The sequence below is a fragment of the Carassius auratus genome, chromosome 28 (assembly GCF_003368295.1).
Source record: "Carassius auratus strain Wakin chromosome 28, ASM336829v1, whole genome shotgun sequence".
Taxonomy (NCBI): Eukaryota; Metazoa; Chordata; class Actinopteri; order Cypriniformes; family Cyprinidae; genus Carassius; species Carassius auratus.
Window position 1 is genome coordinate 22,539,055 of NC_039270.1, and position 17,530 is coordinate 22,556,584.

The 17,530-nt window shown below is 36.1% G+C and overlaps 1 protein-coding gene across 17 annotated transcripts in view; it reads right to left on the reverse strand.

The window, feature by feature from the left end:
* LOC113047183 (voltage-dependent P/Q-type calcium channel subunit alpha-1A-like) overlaps positions 1-17,530 on the reverse strand; it is a 39,647-nt gene that overhangs the window by 5,054 nt on the left and 17,063 nt on the right. For 5 of the 17 annotated variants that reach the window (XM_026208493.1, XM_026208492.1, XM_026208482.1 and 2 more), the window contains 8 exons: positions 17,230-17,337; positions 13,084-13,187; positions 10,219-10,328; positions 9,376-9,511; positions 7,135-7,248; positions 4,295-4,336; positions 827-1,025; positions 489-733 (listed from right to left, as the gene is read on the reverse strand). In XM_026208493.1, coding sequence (XP_026064278.1) covers positions 489-733; positions 827-1,025; positions 4,295-4,336; positions 7,135-7,248; positions 9,376-9,511; positions 10,219-10,328; positions 13,084-13,187; positions 17,230-17,337 — 1,058 coding nt within the window. Of the gene's footprint in view, positions 1-488; positions 734-826; positions 1,029-4,294; positions 4,337-7,134; positions 7,249-9,375; positions 9,512-10,218; positions 10,329-13,083; positions 13,188-17,229; positions 17,338-17,530 lie in introns of all 17 variants that reach the window. The other 12 variants (XM_026208495.1, XM_026208494.1, XM_026208484.1 and 9 more) reach the window with 6 other exon arrangements.

Genomic DNA, 17,530 nt, shown 5'->3' on the forward strand with positions numbered 1-17,530 from the left:
GAGTTAGGAACATTAAACCCAATTAAATAATGATTGTATGATTAATATTTTAAAAAAACTTGGCTTCTAAAGTAAATTTAACTTTTTAAATGGATGTTTGAGTAATTTTTCCCTAGTAAAAAATGTCATAATTTATTTCAAATACATTAGCACAATCAGATATACTTCAGTATATCTTTAGTTGGACCTCAGCATTACATCCACACAATTAAAGAGCATTAAGCACAAAATATGTTGTACTTTAAGTACACCAGATTAGTATACCAAAACTATAAATGTGTAAATATATTTGTAGTATATACTTTTGTAGTAAATGTACTTCAAATACATTTTAGTATATATATATATATTTTTTTTTTTCACTAGGGACCGAACAACAGTGAAGGCAAATCACTGATAAAGGAAATGATTTTTTCAGTGCTGCATGTGTCATGTGTCTCTATGTGCATTATGAGCACATGTTCACATGATCTGAATGAATCGCCCACCTGTCTGTGAGTCAGGCACTCTCTGCCCTCACTCGGGGAGCGGGACCAGCGGCGGTCTCTCTCTCCAGACCCTCTGTGGCCGTAGTCCCCTCGTTCTCTCTCGTGTCCGTAGTGCTCCTTATCTAGAGAACCGTGATGGTGATGGTGATGATGGTGGTGCTTGCGGTCTTTGGCCCGGCCCCGGTCCCGCTCCTTAGATGGCAGGTCTCCTGACTGTGTGGTGGTGCTGAGGTCAGTGCCAAGACCTGCTAGGCCACAGCCAGAGAGAGGAAAAAGGCCATTCCTATTAGCCCTCCTTCTAAAAGTAAGACAAAAACCATCATGTGTTTGTCTCTGACCTGTGTCAGCATCAGTGTAGCGGCTCAGGGAGCGCTCTGACGCACGGTGACTGCGGTCTCGGTGGCGATGTCCATGTCTTTGACCCTCTTCTGGGATAACCCTGTCCATGGCGTAGTCCTCGCCCCGCACTGAACGGCCTTGACGCCCGTGGCACAAAGATGAAGCCGAACGTTTCATCGGACTGTTATCGGTGATGGTCTGCTGAGAGAGCCGGCAAAGTAGAGACAGAGGGGAGACAGAGAAAAGACAAGAGAGCGAAGGAAGAGAGAGGATTCTGTTTATTGGAAATTAATGGGTCTGGAAGATTTGAGACGGGAACTTCATTTCCGTAGTATTTCCTAAAGACAGGCAGATGGTTGTATGAATTTATGGCCCTGTTTACATCTGGTATTAACATCCGTCTTGGGTGAGTGGGGAGGTTTCTGATTTTGTGACTATATACACATCACTTGCATTACTGTTCAAATGTTTGGGGTCAGTAAGAAATTTTTTTTATTTTGCATATTGGCATGATATATGTTCATGTGACACTGAATACTGGAGTAATGATGCTGAAAATTCAGATTTGCATCACAGGAATAAATTAAAGTTTTAAATGTATTTAAAAAATAAGGCAATTATTTTACATTGTAATAATATTTCGCAATACTACTATTTTAACTGCAGTTTTGATCACATAAATGGAGCATTGGTGAGCACCTTAAAAAAAACTGCAAACTGATATAATCCAAAATGTATATTTATGCCTCTCTAAAACAAATCTTATAAGCTTCTTATATGTTTAGATATTTAACTGGAAAGCAAGATAAGCATCATGCACCCATCTGTATATAGTGCTGACAATCTGTGCCCAATCATATGTTAACACCAGGTGTAAATGGGGTCTATGATGACTTAATTCTGTAGGTCTGGGAGTTGGTGTGCTTTGATTGTGAATGACCTGATGGACACGCTCAGCTGATACCAGCAAACAACTAAAGAAATTCACCATGCAGGATCCGATTCGAGGAGAAAGACAGAAAAAGATATAAAAGACCAGAGAGACAAACTTGAAGATAGTTACAAAAGGCCGTGCCTTGCATGCAGCAAGGACTGAATCTATAAAAAAGTTAAAAATACTCATGCATGAATACACATTTGAGAGAAGCACGTTTCTTCAGCAGACCTCTCTCTCCATCACTCACAGTCATGCACACCACAGCGAGAGCAGAGAGAGACCTGTCCAGAGGTTTATAGGGACGTGCAGAGTGGGGTGGTTTGCAGTGACTCAAGCCCTTTCCAGTCGTCGGACCTTGTGTGATCTGAATAATCTCATTACCTGTCCTTTCTCAGGGAAAGCGTGAATTCGACTGTTTTCACTATTAAACACTATCAACACTGATACCTAGAGGCATGGATGCAGCATTGCATTCAATAAAACAACAAATAAATAACATGCCCTAGAAACACATGCCCTTTCCCCCCCTTCAACCCACTGAACACCAAAAGATCTCTGCACGTCTCTGTTCAAAAAACACAGTCATACATAAACACACACACCAGCACAGAAAACTGCACACTCACACTTATGCACACATATGCACACACAAACATAACATGCACATGAACACACAGTACACAATGAGTGTTGCAAAGCACACAGATAGCAGATATACATTAGGAGGAGGCAGACAAGGAGTTTTGTGTGATTTGATCTGCAAGCTATTATCCTTGGCAACTGAATCGCCATTGGCTAGTAAATATTTTAGTTTACTCGTCAGTAAGTCAAGCTTTCTGATAATCAAATATTATTTACTAGAATTACTTATTACTAGTAATTAGAAGTAAACTTGATAACCTTGTTTGAATGCTTATTAGTCGTTTTAACCGAAAATTTTAACTGGACTGGTGGTGGTGCTTTTTTGGTAATTCAGTAAAATGTTGGGGGAAAAAAACTACAAAAATACTGATAAGATAATAATAATAATATGATTCCTACTAATAAGAACTATAAAACACACTAAGGATTACTAAGGATTAATGAGCTGCTGGTGCCCAGCAGATGACATGGTCGGTCCACTTAGTTTTTTCGTGGCCACGACATATTAACTTGTGGCAACGTGATATTAAGTTGTGGCCATGAGATCATTTTGTCGAGGTAACAACATCCTTATGTCGACTTCTTATGTTGAGGGAATGACATATTTTTCTCGTGGCCACGTCTATAATTAATAATAGTAAATAATAGTAAATAGTAATAGTAAATAATCGTCTTTCCCTCGTAATATTTGTATATTATTATTATTGTTATAAGACAATTATTATTTATTATTATTTAGTTATATTTTATATTTGTTTATATTAATTTTTTGCTTCATTTCGATCTCTTTACTTCACATTCTGAATACTTTAGTAAATAATAGTCTACTGTAAATACTCGACATGCAAATCAAGCTTTGATTATGCTGACTGGAATTTTTGCTTTAAATTCAACATATTTCATTTATTATTTTTCATATTTCATTTATTTCCGTTAATTAATAAACCATAATTATAAATACTATAGTGTTTCGTTGAGGAATTAATCATTCAAATAGTTTAGTTTGTAAATGAAACACAACATGCTCATGCCAATAAAGATTTGACTTGATATGACAAATTAGTGTGTTGTGTTTTCACAAGAAAAAATATGTTGTTCCCTCAACATAAGAAGTCGACATAAGGATGTTGTTACCTCAACAAAATGATCTTGTGGGCACAACATAATATGATGTTCCCACAAGTTAATATGACGTTCCCAAAAATGTATATCTCGTGGCCACAACATGTTATAACATTCCCACGAGTTATTATGTCATGGCCATGACAAAACTAAGTGAACTGACCGTGTCATTTCCCGGGCACCATAGCAAACAAATTTGTCTGAAATCTGTCTGTCCCGTACAGATAATAATAATGCCCCAGTATGCAAAAAATTTCTTGAATGACAAGAAAATTGTGTAAGACTTGATAATTTTGATTCATTAATGCAAATCAGTTATAACTGTCTATTACGATTGAAAAAGCTTCAAGACTCTTAACAACTGAGTCAATGATTTATCTGTCATATAAAAATATTATCACAGAAGTCCCTCAGTATATTAAAATGTTTTAGTAAAAATATATCTATATAAATATTTAATTTTCTTTTAAATATAGCAATAAACAGAAATATTAAATGAGCCTTCCTAAATTGCTTTCATTTGGTTAAAAATGATTTTACTTTAATGTTTTCTGTATTATGGTTGAAATGTTTCCTCTGAATGAAGAAGAAAAAAAAGTATATTGTCAAAAGGCCGATAATGAAAAGAAAAATTCCAGTATTTTTTTCCTGAGTTATTCAGGCCCGAGTTATGTAATTTCCATGGAGACGGAAATACAGATGCCAGAGTCAAACAGAGAGTGATAATGGAAAGAAAGTAATAATGAAGGAGAGAGGTTGCACATACAGCGAGATTATCTCCCCGGTGCCGTCCTTTCCTCCGAGGCTGCTGAACAGCCATTTCCATACAAACACAAGACACCACAAATATGTCCAAACAAATACACACATAGAAAGCACATTGGGCCGCATTAACACAAGACAAAAGCACATTAACAGTGGGTGACCCAAGGCATGAGAGAGGAAGAGAGATTGCACTCAAAAGAAAAAAAAGTTGGAGATGGGGTTTCGTGCATGAGTAAACAAGGACGGGGTGGACAAAAACACAGAGTGAAAGAGGAGAGGAAATAGAGAGAGATATAAATAAAGAGAGAGAAGAGAGACACAGAAAACCTGGTTAGACACAGAAGCAGTGGAGACAAAAAAAAAAGACACTTACCACAGCAGCACACACACTGAGGACCAGAGGCAGTGTTAGAGACACGTCACAGTGCACCACACAGAATGATACGGTGAGGAACAGTACAGTGATCACGAGACACAGTAGCTATAGAGAGGTAAATTACTACAACACTGCGCACACATACAGTATGTATAAGCATGAAACCACACCAACAAAACTCTCTTGTACTTAGTTTCAGAAATGTATGTAAACCACTGTTTACAAGTTGAGTGTTGTGTAAGTACAACACGTACTCTACCGTTCAAAAGTTTGGAATCGGTATGATTTTTTTTTGTATGTTTTGTGAAAAAATCTCAAATGCTTATCAAAGCTGCATTTATTTGTTGACCAAAACAGAAGTACTATTGTGAAATATATATAAAATTTGTATTGTTTTCTATTTAAAATGTAATTTATTCCTGTGATGGCAAAGCTGGATTTTCAGCATCATTACTCCAGTCTTCAGTGTCACATGATCCTTCAGAAATCATTCTAATATGCTGATTTGCTACTCAGCTATCATCAGTTATTGTTCATGCAAAATTATTTATAATGGTCGTTATTTTTAATTATGATCAATGTTCAAAAGAATGTTTTCCTACTTAAAATTGGCAAAAACTGGATATTTTGATTAATCAAAAGTTTCAATGAACAGCATTTATTTGAATTAGAAATGTTTTGTGACAGAAGTGTCACTTTTGATCAATTTAGTGCATTCTTATAAAAAAATAAATAAAAATAAAACAATGTACTACTGCCTTCAAACCTTTAAACGGTACTTTAATTACATAAACTTGGGATACATTAACACGCACACAAACACATGCTCACACAAATCTCAGTACCAACTCCCAAGTCACTGCTTGCTTCCCCTCAAATTTCACTGAGCTTTATGACCCTGAATGAAACAATTCAAACTTGGCCAAAATATAATAACATCAAAAATAGAAGGGAACATTTAAAGTAATACTGGGCTGTGAATACAGAACGTTTTGTTTATAGTAAAGACAATGTAAAAAACACTGAGTAACTTTTTTACTGAGGGAGTAAGTCAGAGTTAGCCAAACTCAAAATAAAAATAAGAATTTAAGAAAATGAAAGGTAAAGAGAAGGAGAGAAGGAAAGACATATTCATAGAAATTCAAGGAGACAACATGAGAAGATAGTTTATTCAGAAAAAAGGAAGCAAACCCAATCCTGCTTTTCTAATCTGTCATCCCACAGCATCATGGGATAGCCAAGTGTGCACTTGTTATAGATGGATGCAGTATGTCATGTGGGTATTGTGTTTAATGAATACAAAGCCTCCAGATGTCCTGTTCATGTGACATCCTGCTTTTTGTATAATGTGTAGAAGGGAAGTGTGTATAGTAGGGTCTATATTATGGTCTGTATGAATGAGGAGGAGGCTACTTGAGGGCCAGTGATGAGAAACATGAAAAAAAAAACAACAACAACAACAAAAAAAAACACTTAAATTATACCCTGTAGACCTCAAATCTTGCCCTGGAGGTCCAATGCACTGCAGAGTTTGGCTCAAACCCTGATCAAAGTCACCTGCCTGTGATTTTCTAATGATCCCAAAGACATTGATTAGCATGCTCAGGTGTGTTTGATTAAGGTTAGAGCCAAACTCGGCAGGAAAGTGGATCTTGAGGTCCAGATTTGAGGATCCCTGCTGTAGACCATCTAGATCTATATAAAATATGCATCATAAGTAATGAGGGTGCATGTTGTAATATGCTAGATATCATGTATCTAGACAATTATAATAAGTCAGTGTTTGAATGCAAAAAAAATGTATTCTTGAATACATCACATATATTCAAACACATATTCTGATAATTACAAATACTTAAAATGCATATTTATGGCAGATATGCTGATAAAACTATTTGATACTGAACGATCAAGCTTTGTTTCGTGTGAAGTGCCTCAAGGATCTGTTCTGGGCCCAACATGTTTTCTCTTTCTCTCTCTTTCTTTTTTATGTGCAACATTAAAATGCATATTTTCTAGAAACTAAATTTTTTTCCTAATTTTGTCTGTTTGCAAAGATTAATATACTCCTTGATCCAAAGTATTGTAGACACCTGAACATATGTCCCTAATGAAAATGTAATTCATGTTGCTATACCATCTTATACACTACAACTCAACAGACTGTATACTTGACTTAAAGCACCATTTAGTAATCTAGTATTGTTATTATGACTTTAGCAACTTAACATAATTGACTTGTTTGTGTAATTCACTCTCAAACTTGCTCATACAGGACATCAATCCATTGCAGATGCTATAATAAGTTTTCTTTGCTTTATCTGGTCAATGAGCACATCTGTTTAATGCAAAGGCAGCAATGGAAAGTGGGTTGGAGGGTAAAGAAAGGAAGGACAGATGTGAAAAAGGGTTTATAAGAAAAGGAAGGGGGAAAACACGAAGGAATGACAGGATGAGACGCTCACTTGGTTGTCTGCTGGGAGTCGAGGCATGGAAGCAGCCCTGCCATGGACTTCCATCGGCAGATAGTGCTCAGTGTCCGAGTACCCGTCCCGCACCATCTCTCTCATCTCTACTGTCTGCAGAAACAGAGGGAGACCATGCATGACTGCCCAGGGACAGCAGGCAAGAGCGAACGCCAGGGGCCTGAGAGACAGGCCTAAGCACAGCGGATGGAAGGAGGACATCTCCACCTTCATCTCTTCCTTCACTCTCTGAGGAGAAGCAAGAGTAGCAGGACAGTCCTGCCCCAGCCTCTGTTCTATATGTCACTGCTGTTGGGTTTGCAAAAAGTACATGCATATGCAATATATGTGGGGTTTCAACTGCAGGATCACGGAGAGAAGATCAGGAGCTTATGGTATTATAAACTACTCTCTCAGATCACAAACAGGATGTTCTGTGAACCAGCATCAAATACATAGACACATAGCTTGACTCAATTAGTTTAAAGCACTTCTTTTAAAGGTTTAGACATAATTTGCTCACCCTCATATTCTTCTAAACAGTATGACTTTTGTTCTTCTGTAGAACACAAAAGGAGGACTTTGAAGATTTTGCTGGTTACTCCTCATTGTGCAATTACAACAATTGGGGCTGAAGTTTTCAAGCTCCAAAAAAGAAAAAAGAAAAAAGAAAAAGAAAAAGAAGACGAAAAAGATTTAGGAATGATCTGATGCTGTAGACTAATTACTGTAAAAAAACTAAAACAAAATATAATTTGTTATTTGTACAATTCTTTTACAAAGAGCTGTTGAATGCTGTGACTGGATCACTGAGTCAATGAGTGAACTGAACTCTGATTCAAACGGACAAGTTTTGTAAACTTTCATTCATAAGATCTGACTCAAATAAATAATTCAAACACAAATAAGACATTGCTTTTCTTATGAACATAGATGTTAAAATGGTCCCATTAAATAGTGACATGAACCTCAGTCAACTAACTGCAATATTCCTTCAAAAAAATGAAGTGCACAATAATTTTATGGACCATGCAATTTTTATTATTATTATTATTATTATTATTATTATTATTTTGTCATTTTAGAGATCAACAACCCCAGTCCTCATTCTCCATCATTATGTTGTAATGACAGGATAATTTAAAAAAATTCACTGCATGTTTCATACAAATAAAGAAAGTCATAAGAGCTTTAATTGACATGAGGGTGAATAAATGATGCCATTTTTTTTTTTTTTTTCGGGTGACCTATGCCTAACCTCTTGCAATCAAAAAACAAACAAACAAACAAACAAACAAAAAACTGTTCTCACTGTACCACACAATACTATCTCACTGTTTCTGACTTTCATCTGCTTAAGGAAAGCAACTTTAGAACTGTGTTTTACAGCTTTTATTTGGTTACTTCTTACCCTGCCTTCCTCATCAATAAGCGTTGGATAAAAGAGGCTGCTGTTCCTGTCATGAATTTAAGAACAGTTGAGCCGGGCAGGAGTGTCTCACCTCCTGACAGTACAATGACACTTACAACACTGCCCAAGGGTTTCAACACCCTTCCCAGACAGTCGAATATGGATGCATATATTCAATGACATGAGCTTCACCATACAAAGCAGACATGTGAGAGTCATAAAAGAACATAAACAGTAACAGAAGGACACACAGACTGAGGGGAAATATAAGACAGAGAATAAGAGAGTGTGGAAGATAGTCCATCAAAGTCCATCAGTTTTTACTTAGCAACAGAGAAGGGCATTTGTTGCTGTCTGGAAATGAGATGCACATGGATGAGGGATAGACAGACCAGCCATTCAGGGCTATGAAAACAAACCGCTCCAACGGACATCCTCCACAAAAGACTGTGAATATCTTGAGTTGCTGTCTTATAAAGGCAGAGAAAACATTATTGATCCACTGAGACGTCCCATGGTTTGACACTACATGAACGTTCTGAACTCTTATAACAAACATTATCAATCTGCGAGGGAGTTATATGCTGCTGGAGAATTCATATCTGATGAAATAGTGGTTCTCACATCACAAAAATATAGTATACTCAGTATTACAGTAGCATGTGGAAACAATCTCACCTGCATTTATTGTTGTACTATCATACCAATCTGGTTATGTTTGAGTTTAAGAGCACAGTGTAACCCAGACGTAATTTTTTTTGATCATTTCAAGGCATTTACATAAATACCCTCACCAAAATTGTAAATGAGACAGGGCAGGCTCTGTGTACCTGAGACTGTCTGCGGTTATCTGCGGGGTCGTCTGGGTGTTGGCCTTCAGGACTCCAGCTTCCTGCTTTCTGAGACATCTCCTGGGCTCGCGCTGTCACCCATGATTGGCTCTCTGGGATCCTTTCATCAACAGGGCTGAAAACACACCCACATTTAGTCAGATTACAAGCTCTCTACACTCCATGAAGGGCTTAAGGCTCTGGCTTGATCTTTCTCATTAGATGTCCACTAGAGTCAACGACAAGGAAAAGGTTGTACAGTGGCCTGGTCTTTATCAACATTTGTTGTATGTAGAATAAAAAGTTAGCTTTATTTATTTATTTATTAATCAATCACTCATAGGTTTTGTATTTTGGTAAATATTGAAAAGAACAGAATTATTTTTTTTTCAATGCATTCATTTTTCTTTTATTTTTTGTAAATTATAGTTTTTGTCCAAGGAATTATATATTAATTATTATTATTTTTTTTTTTTAAGTTGTTTTGTTGTTGCTTTAACCACAATTCATGTCTTTGGAAAACTATGGAAGAAGAGGATAAAACATTTTTTTTTGCTGTTGTTTTAATTCAGTATTTCATTATGTCATATTTATTAATTTGAGTACATATTACTTTGACAAAAATGAATACTGGTCATTCTTACCCATGATTGGGTTATTTGTAACTCATATTTAATTATTGTCATGTATGCATTAATCTCAGCTTTGCTACTATTGACAAAATATGAATAAAAAATCTCTTTGTTTATATTTACAATGGCAGATTCCTTAATCATTTAAATGAAACTATGAACCTTAACACTGGGAAAGAGACTGGGGAGAAGATGGAGAGGTGCTACTCACAGATGATTTGCAGGGTGCAGTTGTGTTTCGGGAAGGCCAGTGAGTCCCTGTCCCACATCCTGGCTTGGAGACGGCGGCTCCAGACGCTGAAACATTAATGGCGTTCGATTCTGTGTAAGATACAACATGGCCTACAGCTGGTATCAGGCAAGCTGATGGGAAAATGGGGTTGGGGAAAGATATGGGATGCAGAGCATCCCATGTGCGAATGGGGAGGGAATCCAGCAGCGGTCAGTCAGGAGGCATTCCAGGAGCATTATGGGTAAATGGGTTTCCTGTGAGTTGTGTTGCCTGAAATCTGCTGATGGTACCATGCTGAGAATTCATTTACTTTCATTGTCCCAGTAAATGAATAGTTTCTGTAACCACCTGGCTGCTAAAGAGTGGTGATAAACCTGGGTGTCATTCAGTATGAGCTCATCTGTAAGCTGCTGTACACCTAAACATAGCAGATATGTTTAGAAGATCTTTCAAATGTTTAGGGTCAGTAAGATTGTTTTATATTTTCATTCAGCAGGGACATGTTAAATTAATCAAAAGTGACGGTAAAGACATTTATAAAGTTATGAAATATTTCTATTTCAAATAAATGTTTTTTTCAAACTCTATTCATCACAAAATCAAGCTGAAAAAAATCAAGGTAAAAAATAAAATAAAATAAAATAAATAAAATAAAATAAAATAATAATAAATGTTTCTTGATGACCAAATCAGCATATTAGAATGATTTCTGAAGTATCATGTGACAGAAGACTGGAGTGATGATGATGACATTTCAGCTTTGTCATCGAAAGAATAAATAACTTTTTTAAGTGTATTAAAATGTAAAACAGTCACATAACATTGTTTAAAAAAGTACTTTATTTTTAGGCAAACCCATATGAGGCCTCTTTCAAACACATTTTAAAATCATACTGACTCCAAACATTTAAAATTTAGGGTCTGTCTCTTCTGGGAAAACAGATGAAAATATTTTGACTCATCCTCTATTTACATAGATTTATTTTTTGTCCAATCAAATGCTTTATAGAATGAGAATGTCATTACCCCGGATACCAAAATGTGTAGAAAGTCACAAATCATAGTGATGTTATTAGCCTCTAACCAATAGGTTATTTAATAAAAAAAAGGGCACAAGTCCTTTGATTATGTCCCACTCAAACTTTCTGTATGTGGATCAGTACGATTACTCTTTTTTTTTAACAACCCCAGAGCTTGAAAAGCTGTTACTCTTCAGAGCCATTTTTTGTATTGTTCAACCCATAAAGCAGATACTTGGTACCACCAGCCAAAATGACACCTTGAGTTTGGGAATATGAAGGAAGAAATAAATAAAAATCAACCTATCCAGTGAGAAACACAAGATGCATGTAGTATGTAAAGGCAGGTTTCATATTCAAATTTCATGAGAGGAAGTAATAGTTGAAAAAAGAATGATAGCTGATAAAAGAAAATAAATCATCTGTGACCAACATGCACAGATCGAGTTTTTTACTTAACACTATCTAATGAATGAATTAGAAGACTGTATGAGACAAAAGCTTAGCAAATTCAAATGGTATCTGCCAAAACTACTACATCCACTTCATCAAATCATTACAGCTACCACTAAGAGTGTACAGGCCAGCTCCAAGTCTACAAAACTGTGTTTGACTTTCATGTGGATGTAGAGTTGTGGATCACAATAACAAAACAGTAAACAATGTAGATCAGGCCCATGTTGCATTACACTCTACTATTCATGCTGATATTCATCATCTATGAAAACACATGTATATACCACCTTCATATGAGCTACTGAGGAAATTAAAGTGTGTTTAACTGCTAAAAAATATATTATTTTGTACTCTTTCTGCAAACAAAAACATAGTAACTGCTAATAATCAATAGGATTCAATTACAGCAGGACACACACTGTTCCGTTATCCAGCTGGAAGAATGAATGGACATAATTAAAACAACCTATTATAGATACTGAAATATTAAACCACCCACTGCAAGTGACTTCATAAAATGAGGAATTAAGTCAGTCAGTAAATTTGGTAATGAATTATTAATCTAGAGGTTTATGTGGAAGCCAGTAATCATGCAATTACAGATGATAAAACCCTTTTAAGGGGCAGCCTCTTACAAGACATCACAGGTTTATTCTATTTACTTAACTCTTTGGAAGGAAGCCAAAAATGTCATCAAAGTGATTTAAAAGTCACAAATGTGATTAAAATCCTCAGATTATGATTATAAATCCAGCTTTTAATAAAAAGATTAGTTGTGAGATGAGATGTGGCCTTCCTTTATCAAATTCCTTAAGCATTTATAATTGTTTTACTATTGAATATCAATTTAATGTTTCTGAATTCACAATCCAGTTATGCATACTTTGCATACTCTACTCTTTCTTCTATGTCTTAAATGACAACAACTACACTGTGCATACAAATGAGTGCAGAAGGTGGCCTGATTTTGCAGAGATGCATTTGTGAATGTACTACTTTAATGGCAAATGATTGTTCTAAGTAACAGTTACATGTTGAGTTGTCATCACTAGTGACAGTTGATGCATCTTTGCAATTTAAAGATAAAGGGCAAACCAACTAGGCAAACCTAATGGACTACTAAATACAAAGGAGGCTATCACTCAGAGTGCATTGCCAAAAATGTATTCTCAGATTCCACATGAACTGTGACAAGCTGCAAGAACACAACATATGTACTGTGCTTCCTCATCTTTTTTGTCAGTTCTTTAGGTGTATTTACGTTTCAAAGTGCATGGTGAAAATGAGCTTTTAGCACAGCTGAGGACTGTTTGCCACAGCTCATTGTGGACTGAGATTGTGATTGCAGGATGAGAGGATGATGGCATACCTGTTCATCGTGGATAGCCTGTGTCCGTTTGGCTTTACTTTGCCGATAGTACTCCATGATCATCATGGCAGCGTATATCTTTCCCACTGTCAGGTCTGTCGCTGCTGAGAAAAGGACAAGTTACCCTGCACGATTAGACATGGTGAGATGGACCCTGAGCGAGGGGGATGGGATTGAGGACGAGACGTGCACAAGACAAATGCAGACGCACAAATTCACATGCACAAACAAAGAGTGTCAAATCGACACGCACACAGAGCCAATGGTCTTTTCACAAGCAGACTGATTAAAATGGCTAAAACTATTCACGCACTTTATTTTTATGATCAGTATATAAAATACTCCATTTCTATTGTTTTAAGTACAAAAGTATTGCAAGAACTGACAGCAAATTACAGCATAATTCCTGCATACACTAAACAAAGTTTCCAAAAAAAGGGTCTTTGCCGCTTTATGGAACTGAGTTCACATGGAGAAGTTACTAAGAGTAACTTCAGACTAGGTTTACATGCCATGCGTAGTGGTGTTTAAAGCCATGGTCACCACCTCTGTATAGGATCTGCATAGAACAATGAAGATAAAAATTAGCATCAAACAATACAGTCCTAAATTACTTCATGCTGGCTGCAAACTCATCTAAAACATAGTACTAGCATTATCATTGTGTCAAAAGCTTTATTGCCTAATGTGCTACAGCAGCGCCATATTATCTCATGCTTTTTTGTAGCATCTAGCTAGCATTAGGCTAGCTAGTTTTAAGCATATTTCATAAGATAGTTAGCTTTAAGCATGTTTTTAACATGTCTTACCAGCGAGCTAGCACATACATCTCATTAATAGCATAATAATGGTGCAATATATGTATATATATTTTTTTAATAAAAATGTTTTACGTACATCTTGTCAGGAATCTCATAACCCCTGTAGTGAAAAGACATCTATAGAGGGTTGATCTATAGTAAGGCACCCCCTGGTCTCAGGCATAGTTAGCTGGACATACACCAATGTGTGTTATCAATGTCTTTTGTTGCACTTGTCTTAAAATATCTTTGTTAATATGTTTGTGTGTAAAGTTGCAGTCGACTGTAGTGGGAGGGAAGGAGCTAAACATGATAAAGCTAACGGCAACACACTAGGTGCTCGTGAAACATCATTAAACGCTTTTTTTCTGCACTAAGGCCCTAAATAAGTTCAAAGTAATTAAGTTTTTATGCACACTGACATAAATTCTATCATTATACTAGTATACCCGATTTTTTAACCCTGCATACAATAACAACAGACTACTGGAGATGACAACGACAATAGATGAGTAGAGGGCGACCGATATATCGGTTTTGCAGATTAATCGCCACCGATAGTTGATTGCGGGAACAATCGGTTATTTGCAAAAATCCACACTGGTTGCGTCCATTGCTGGAGTGGCTGAGAAGACTCTGTTTTCATTATACAGTGTGAGAGCGGCCTCTAGTGGTTGAAATTACTGACTGTGCTATTTGTTTAGACATGTGATGCTGCATGCTGAACAGAGCAAGAAACTTCAGACCCGGATTTAAAATGCAGCTAACATAAAATCCTGCCGCGCCACTGAGAACCATTCATATAATTTTATATTAAATTACATTCTATTACCCCCGAATCATTGTTAATGTACATAATGAATTGTATATTGAGCATTTTCATTGAAATGTTCTTCTTTATGTGGCTCTAATAATGTCCGTATGCTTCATTTATAGAGCTATAAAATAGATCGCTCTTTCCGCTTGCTCCATTTTTTTAAACACTGATCTTCAAACTTATCTATGCCTCATTGTTCATTACTGAAGTAAACTTGTGTCCGTTTTGTGAATAAATAAACAGTTTTAGATCGCTGCTCGAGTTGAATGCGTTGCGTCTGGAGAGTGTTTGCCGTGTGTATACACCGGTGTGCATAGTTCTGGTTGAGTTCTCTTAGACTCAGCGCTGCTCTTTTATTTTTATTAGTTTATCATTGCGTTCCAGAATGGAAGCAGTTAAAGTATGAGAGAATACATTGTGCTGGTATAATTGTAGGGCCCTGTGATTTCCATGATGTGGAAAATGCAGATGGAATTGAGGAATACAGTCATAAAACGGAATTCCCAGTTTAATGTGGAATATCACGAAATTTGTCAAATTCTGAATTAATTAATCAAAAGTAGGTCATTACAATTAAATCAAATCGCGATATGGAATAGTATCTGTAACCACTAAGCCACAAATGTCAATTTAAGTATGAATCCTGCATGTTCTGCATGACTCTGTTAATGAAAGGCACAGATGTGAGGTTTCCTTTATTACACATATACTGAAGTGCGCGTGACACTCGCAGTGCTTTTAGTTTCTGTCGTCTCACTAAATGAGGACAAAAACAAACATCTCCAGAACTACTCTGAGAGAGACTTCATGAGCATTTTACATTTGATTTGAGTAAAACTGGCGTCATATCACATACACAGAACTGTAAAAGTATTCAAGAAAACCCGTCAAAATATAAGTCCCGTTTGATTCGAAGACTATTTTTTAGCAGAATGTACACAGCCTCCTCCTCCATCTCCTACAACTACTACTAAAACGAAACAAAATTTTTTTTAAGGAATAATCACACAACATTTATTCCATGTTTTAATTTTAATAGTAAATACCCTTTGTTTGCCAAAAAAAAGCTTGCTTAATTTTCAGTAATTCAGATAAATGCAATTAATTCATGCCTTGATTTGATAACCAGAAAAAAAAATACACAACACAGAGTTGTTTTTATGCATTCAAATAATTAGACATGCTAAAACATAGAATTTGGTAACAATAAAAAATATGGCGAGAAAAAAAATATATACTTCATAGGGCCTTAAACGTGATTTTTTTAAACTTTTATTAAATTGATGAGAAATTTTTCATGGTTTTAATTAATTAGACTTGACTTTTGATTAATTAACTTTAATTTAACTATTAAAAAGGAGTGGAGAAAAACTGGAAAAAAACTGAATCCAGAAAAATTTAAATGGAAATAGTGGAATTTGGAAAAAAATAAAACGGAATTTAGGAAAAAATGAAAAGGATTTCATAGGGCCCTATTAGAGTGTGGTAATTTCAACATTTACTTTTACTATTATTATTACTTTTATTATTATTACTACTAGTAGTATGTTTAAAAAAATAAATAAAGCACTGATTTAGTTTTTGTTCAGTATCCATTTATTAACTATCAGTTAATAAATCAGTATCGGTACAAGTGGTCCGTAGCTATCGGTATCGGCAAAATCCCCAAAATCGGTCGACCTCTATGACAAACGCTTCTGTGAAGACGTTCCAAGATAACCACATCTACAGTTTGCAAAGGCATTTTTATTGCTCATAAAGTTTGGAAAGAAATAGTGCAGACACTAGACAAGGGTAAAACATTCTAGTGTGCAGGTGTCTAGCATCTGTGTCAGCGCATGCTATCAAATAGAGTATACTTTGGAAGGCTATGCGTTTAGCTGTTCATTACAAAAACTAAAATATACTTTCTGCAACTACTCTCTTGTTGCATTTGCATGTAAAGGCCTTGCATCTATTTATACATTTGCCCTATACAAACAGTTATCATCAATTATATTGTTGGCATGTTTGCGCCATTACTGGATTTGAATAACACTGTAACAGTTTAGTATAGGGACCAATTCTCACTATTAACTAGTTGCTTATTAGCTTGCCTATTAATAACATATTGGCTGTTTATTAGTACTTCTAAAGCACAAATTCTACATGACCATATTCTACATTTCAATTACTAAACTTTAGAAGTAGCTTACGGAATATACAGGAAACGTAGTGGTTTATTGAGACAAAAGTCATAGTTAATGGTTTGTTGATAAAGAGAATTGGACCTTCAAATAAAGTGTTGCGAATAATACAATCTTTCTGCGTCACTTTCAGTGTCTGCGATTCATTCCTAGTGAATTTCCTCTTCTGTGATCAGTCTGCAGTCTAAATGTGTGGTATACATCTATAAGGGCTTAAAATGAAACTAAGGGTACAGGCCTGGACCATCAGGGGGTGCAGAGCAGTGAGTGGGCTGGCTGAGAGAAGCTGTCCTTGGGTGGTAAAAGAGACATTGTGAACACACCAACCTCCTGGGTAACTTACACTTGTGGGGTGTCACCAAAAGGTCCAGATTCTTCTGAGAGAGATTAGGCCATATCGCCATCATCTCCTTCCTTAGTTCAGCATCCATCTGGTGCTTATCTACGCCTCCTGTTTAGACAGCAACAGGTACACGTACACACATATATGCAAACGTATTTCCACAAACACACACACACACAGACACACATACACAATTTGTGTTAAGCTTTGAACAATGTAGTGTCCAATCTTATGTAGAAATACTTTGCACAAAATCTTACAAATGCTATATCTTATGAGTCATTATATACAGTGGGGTCTT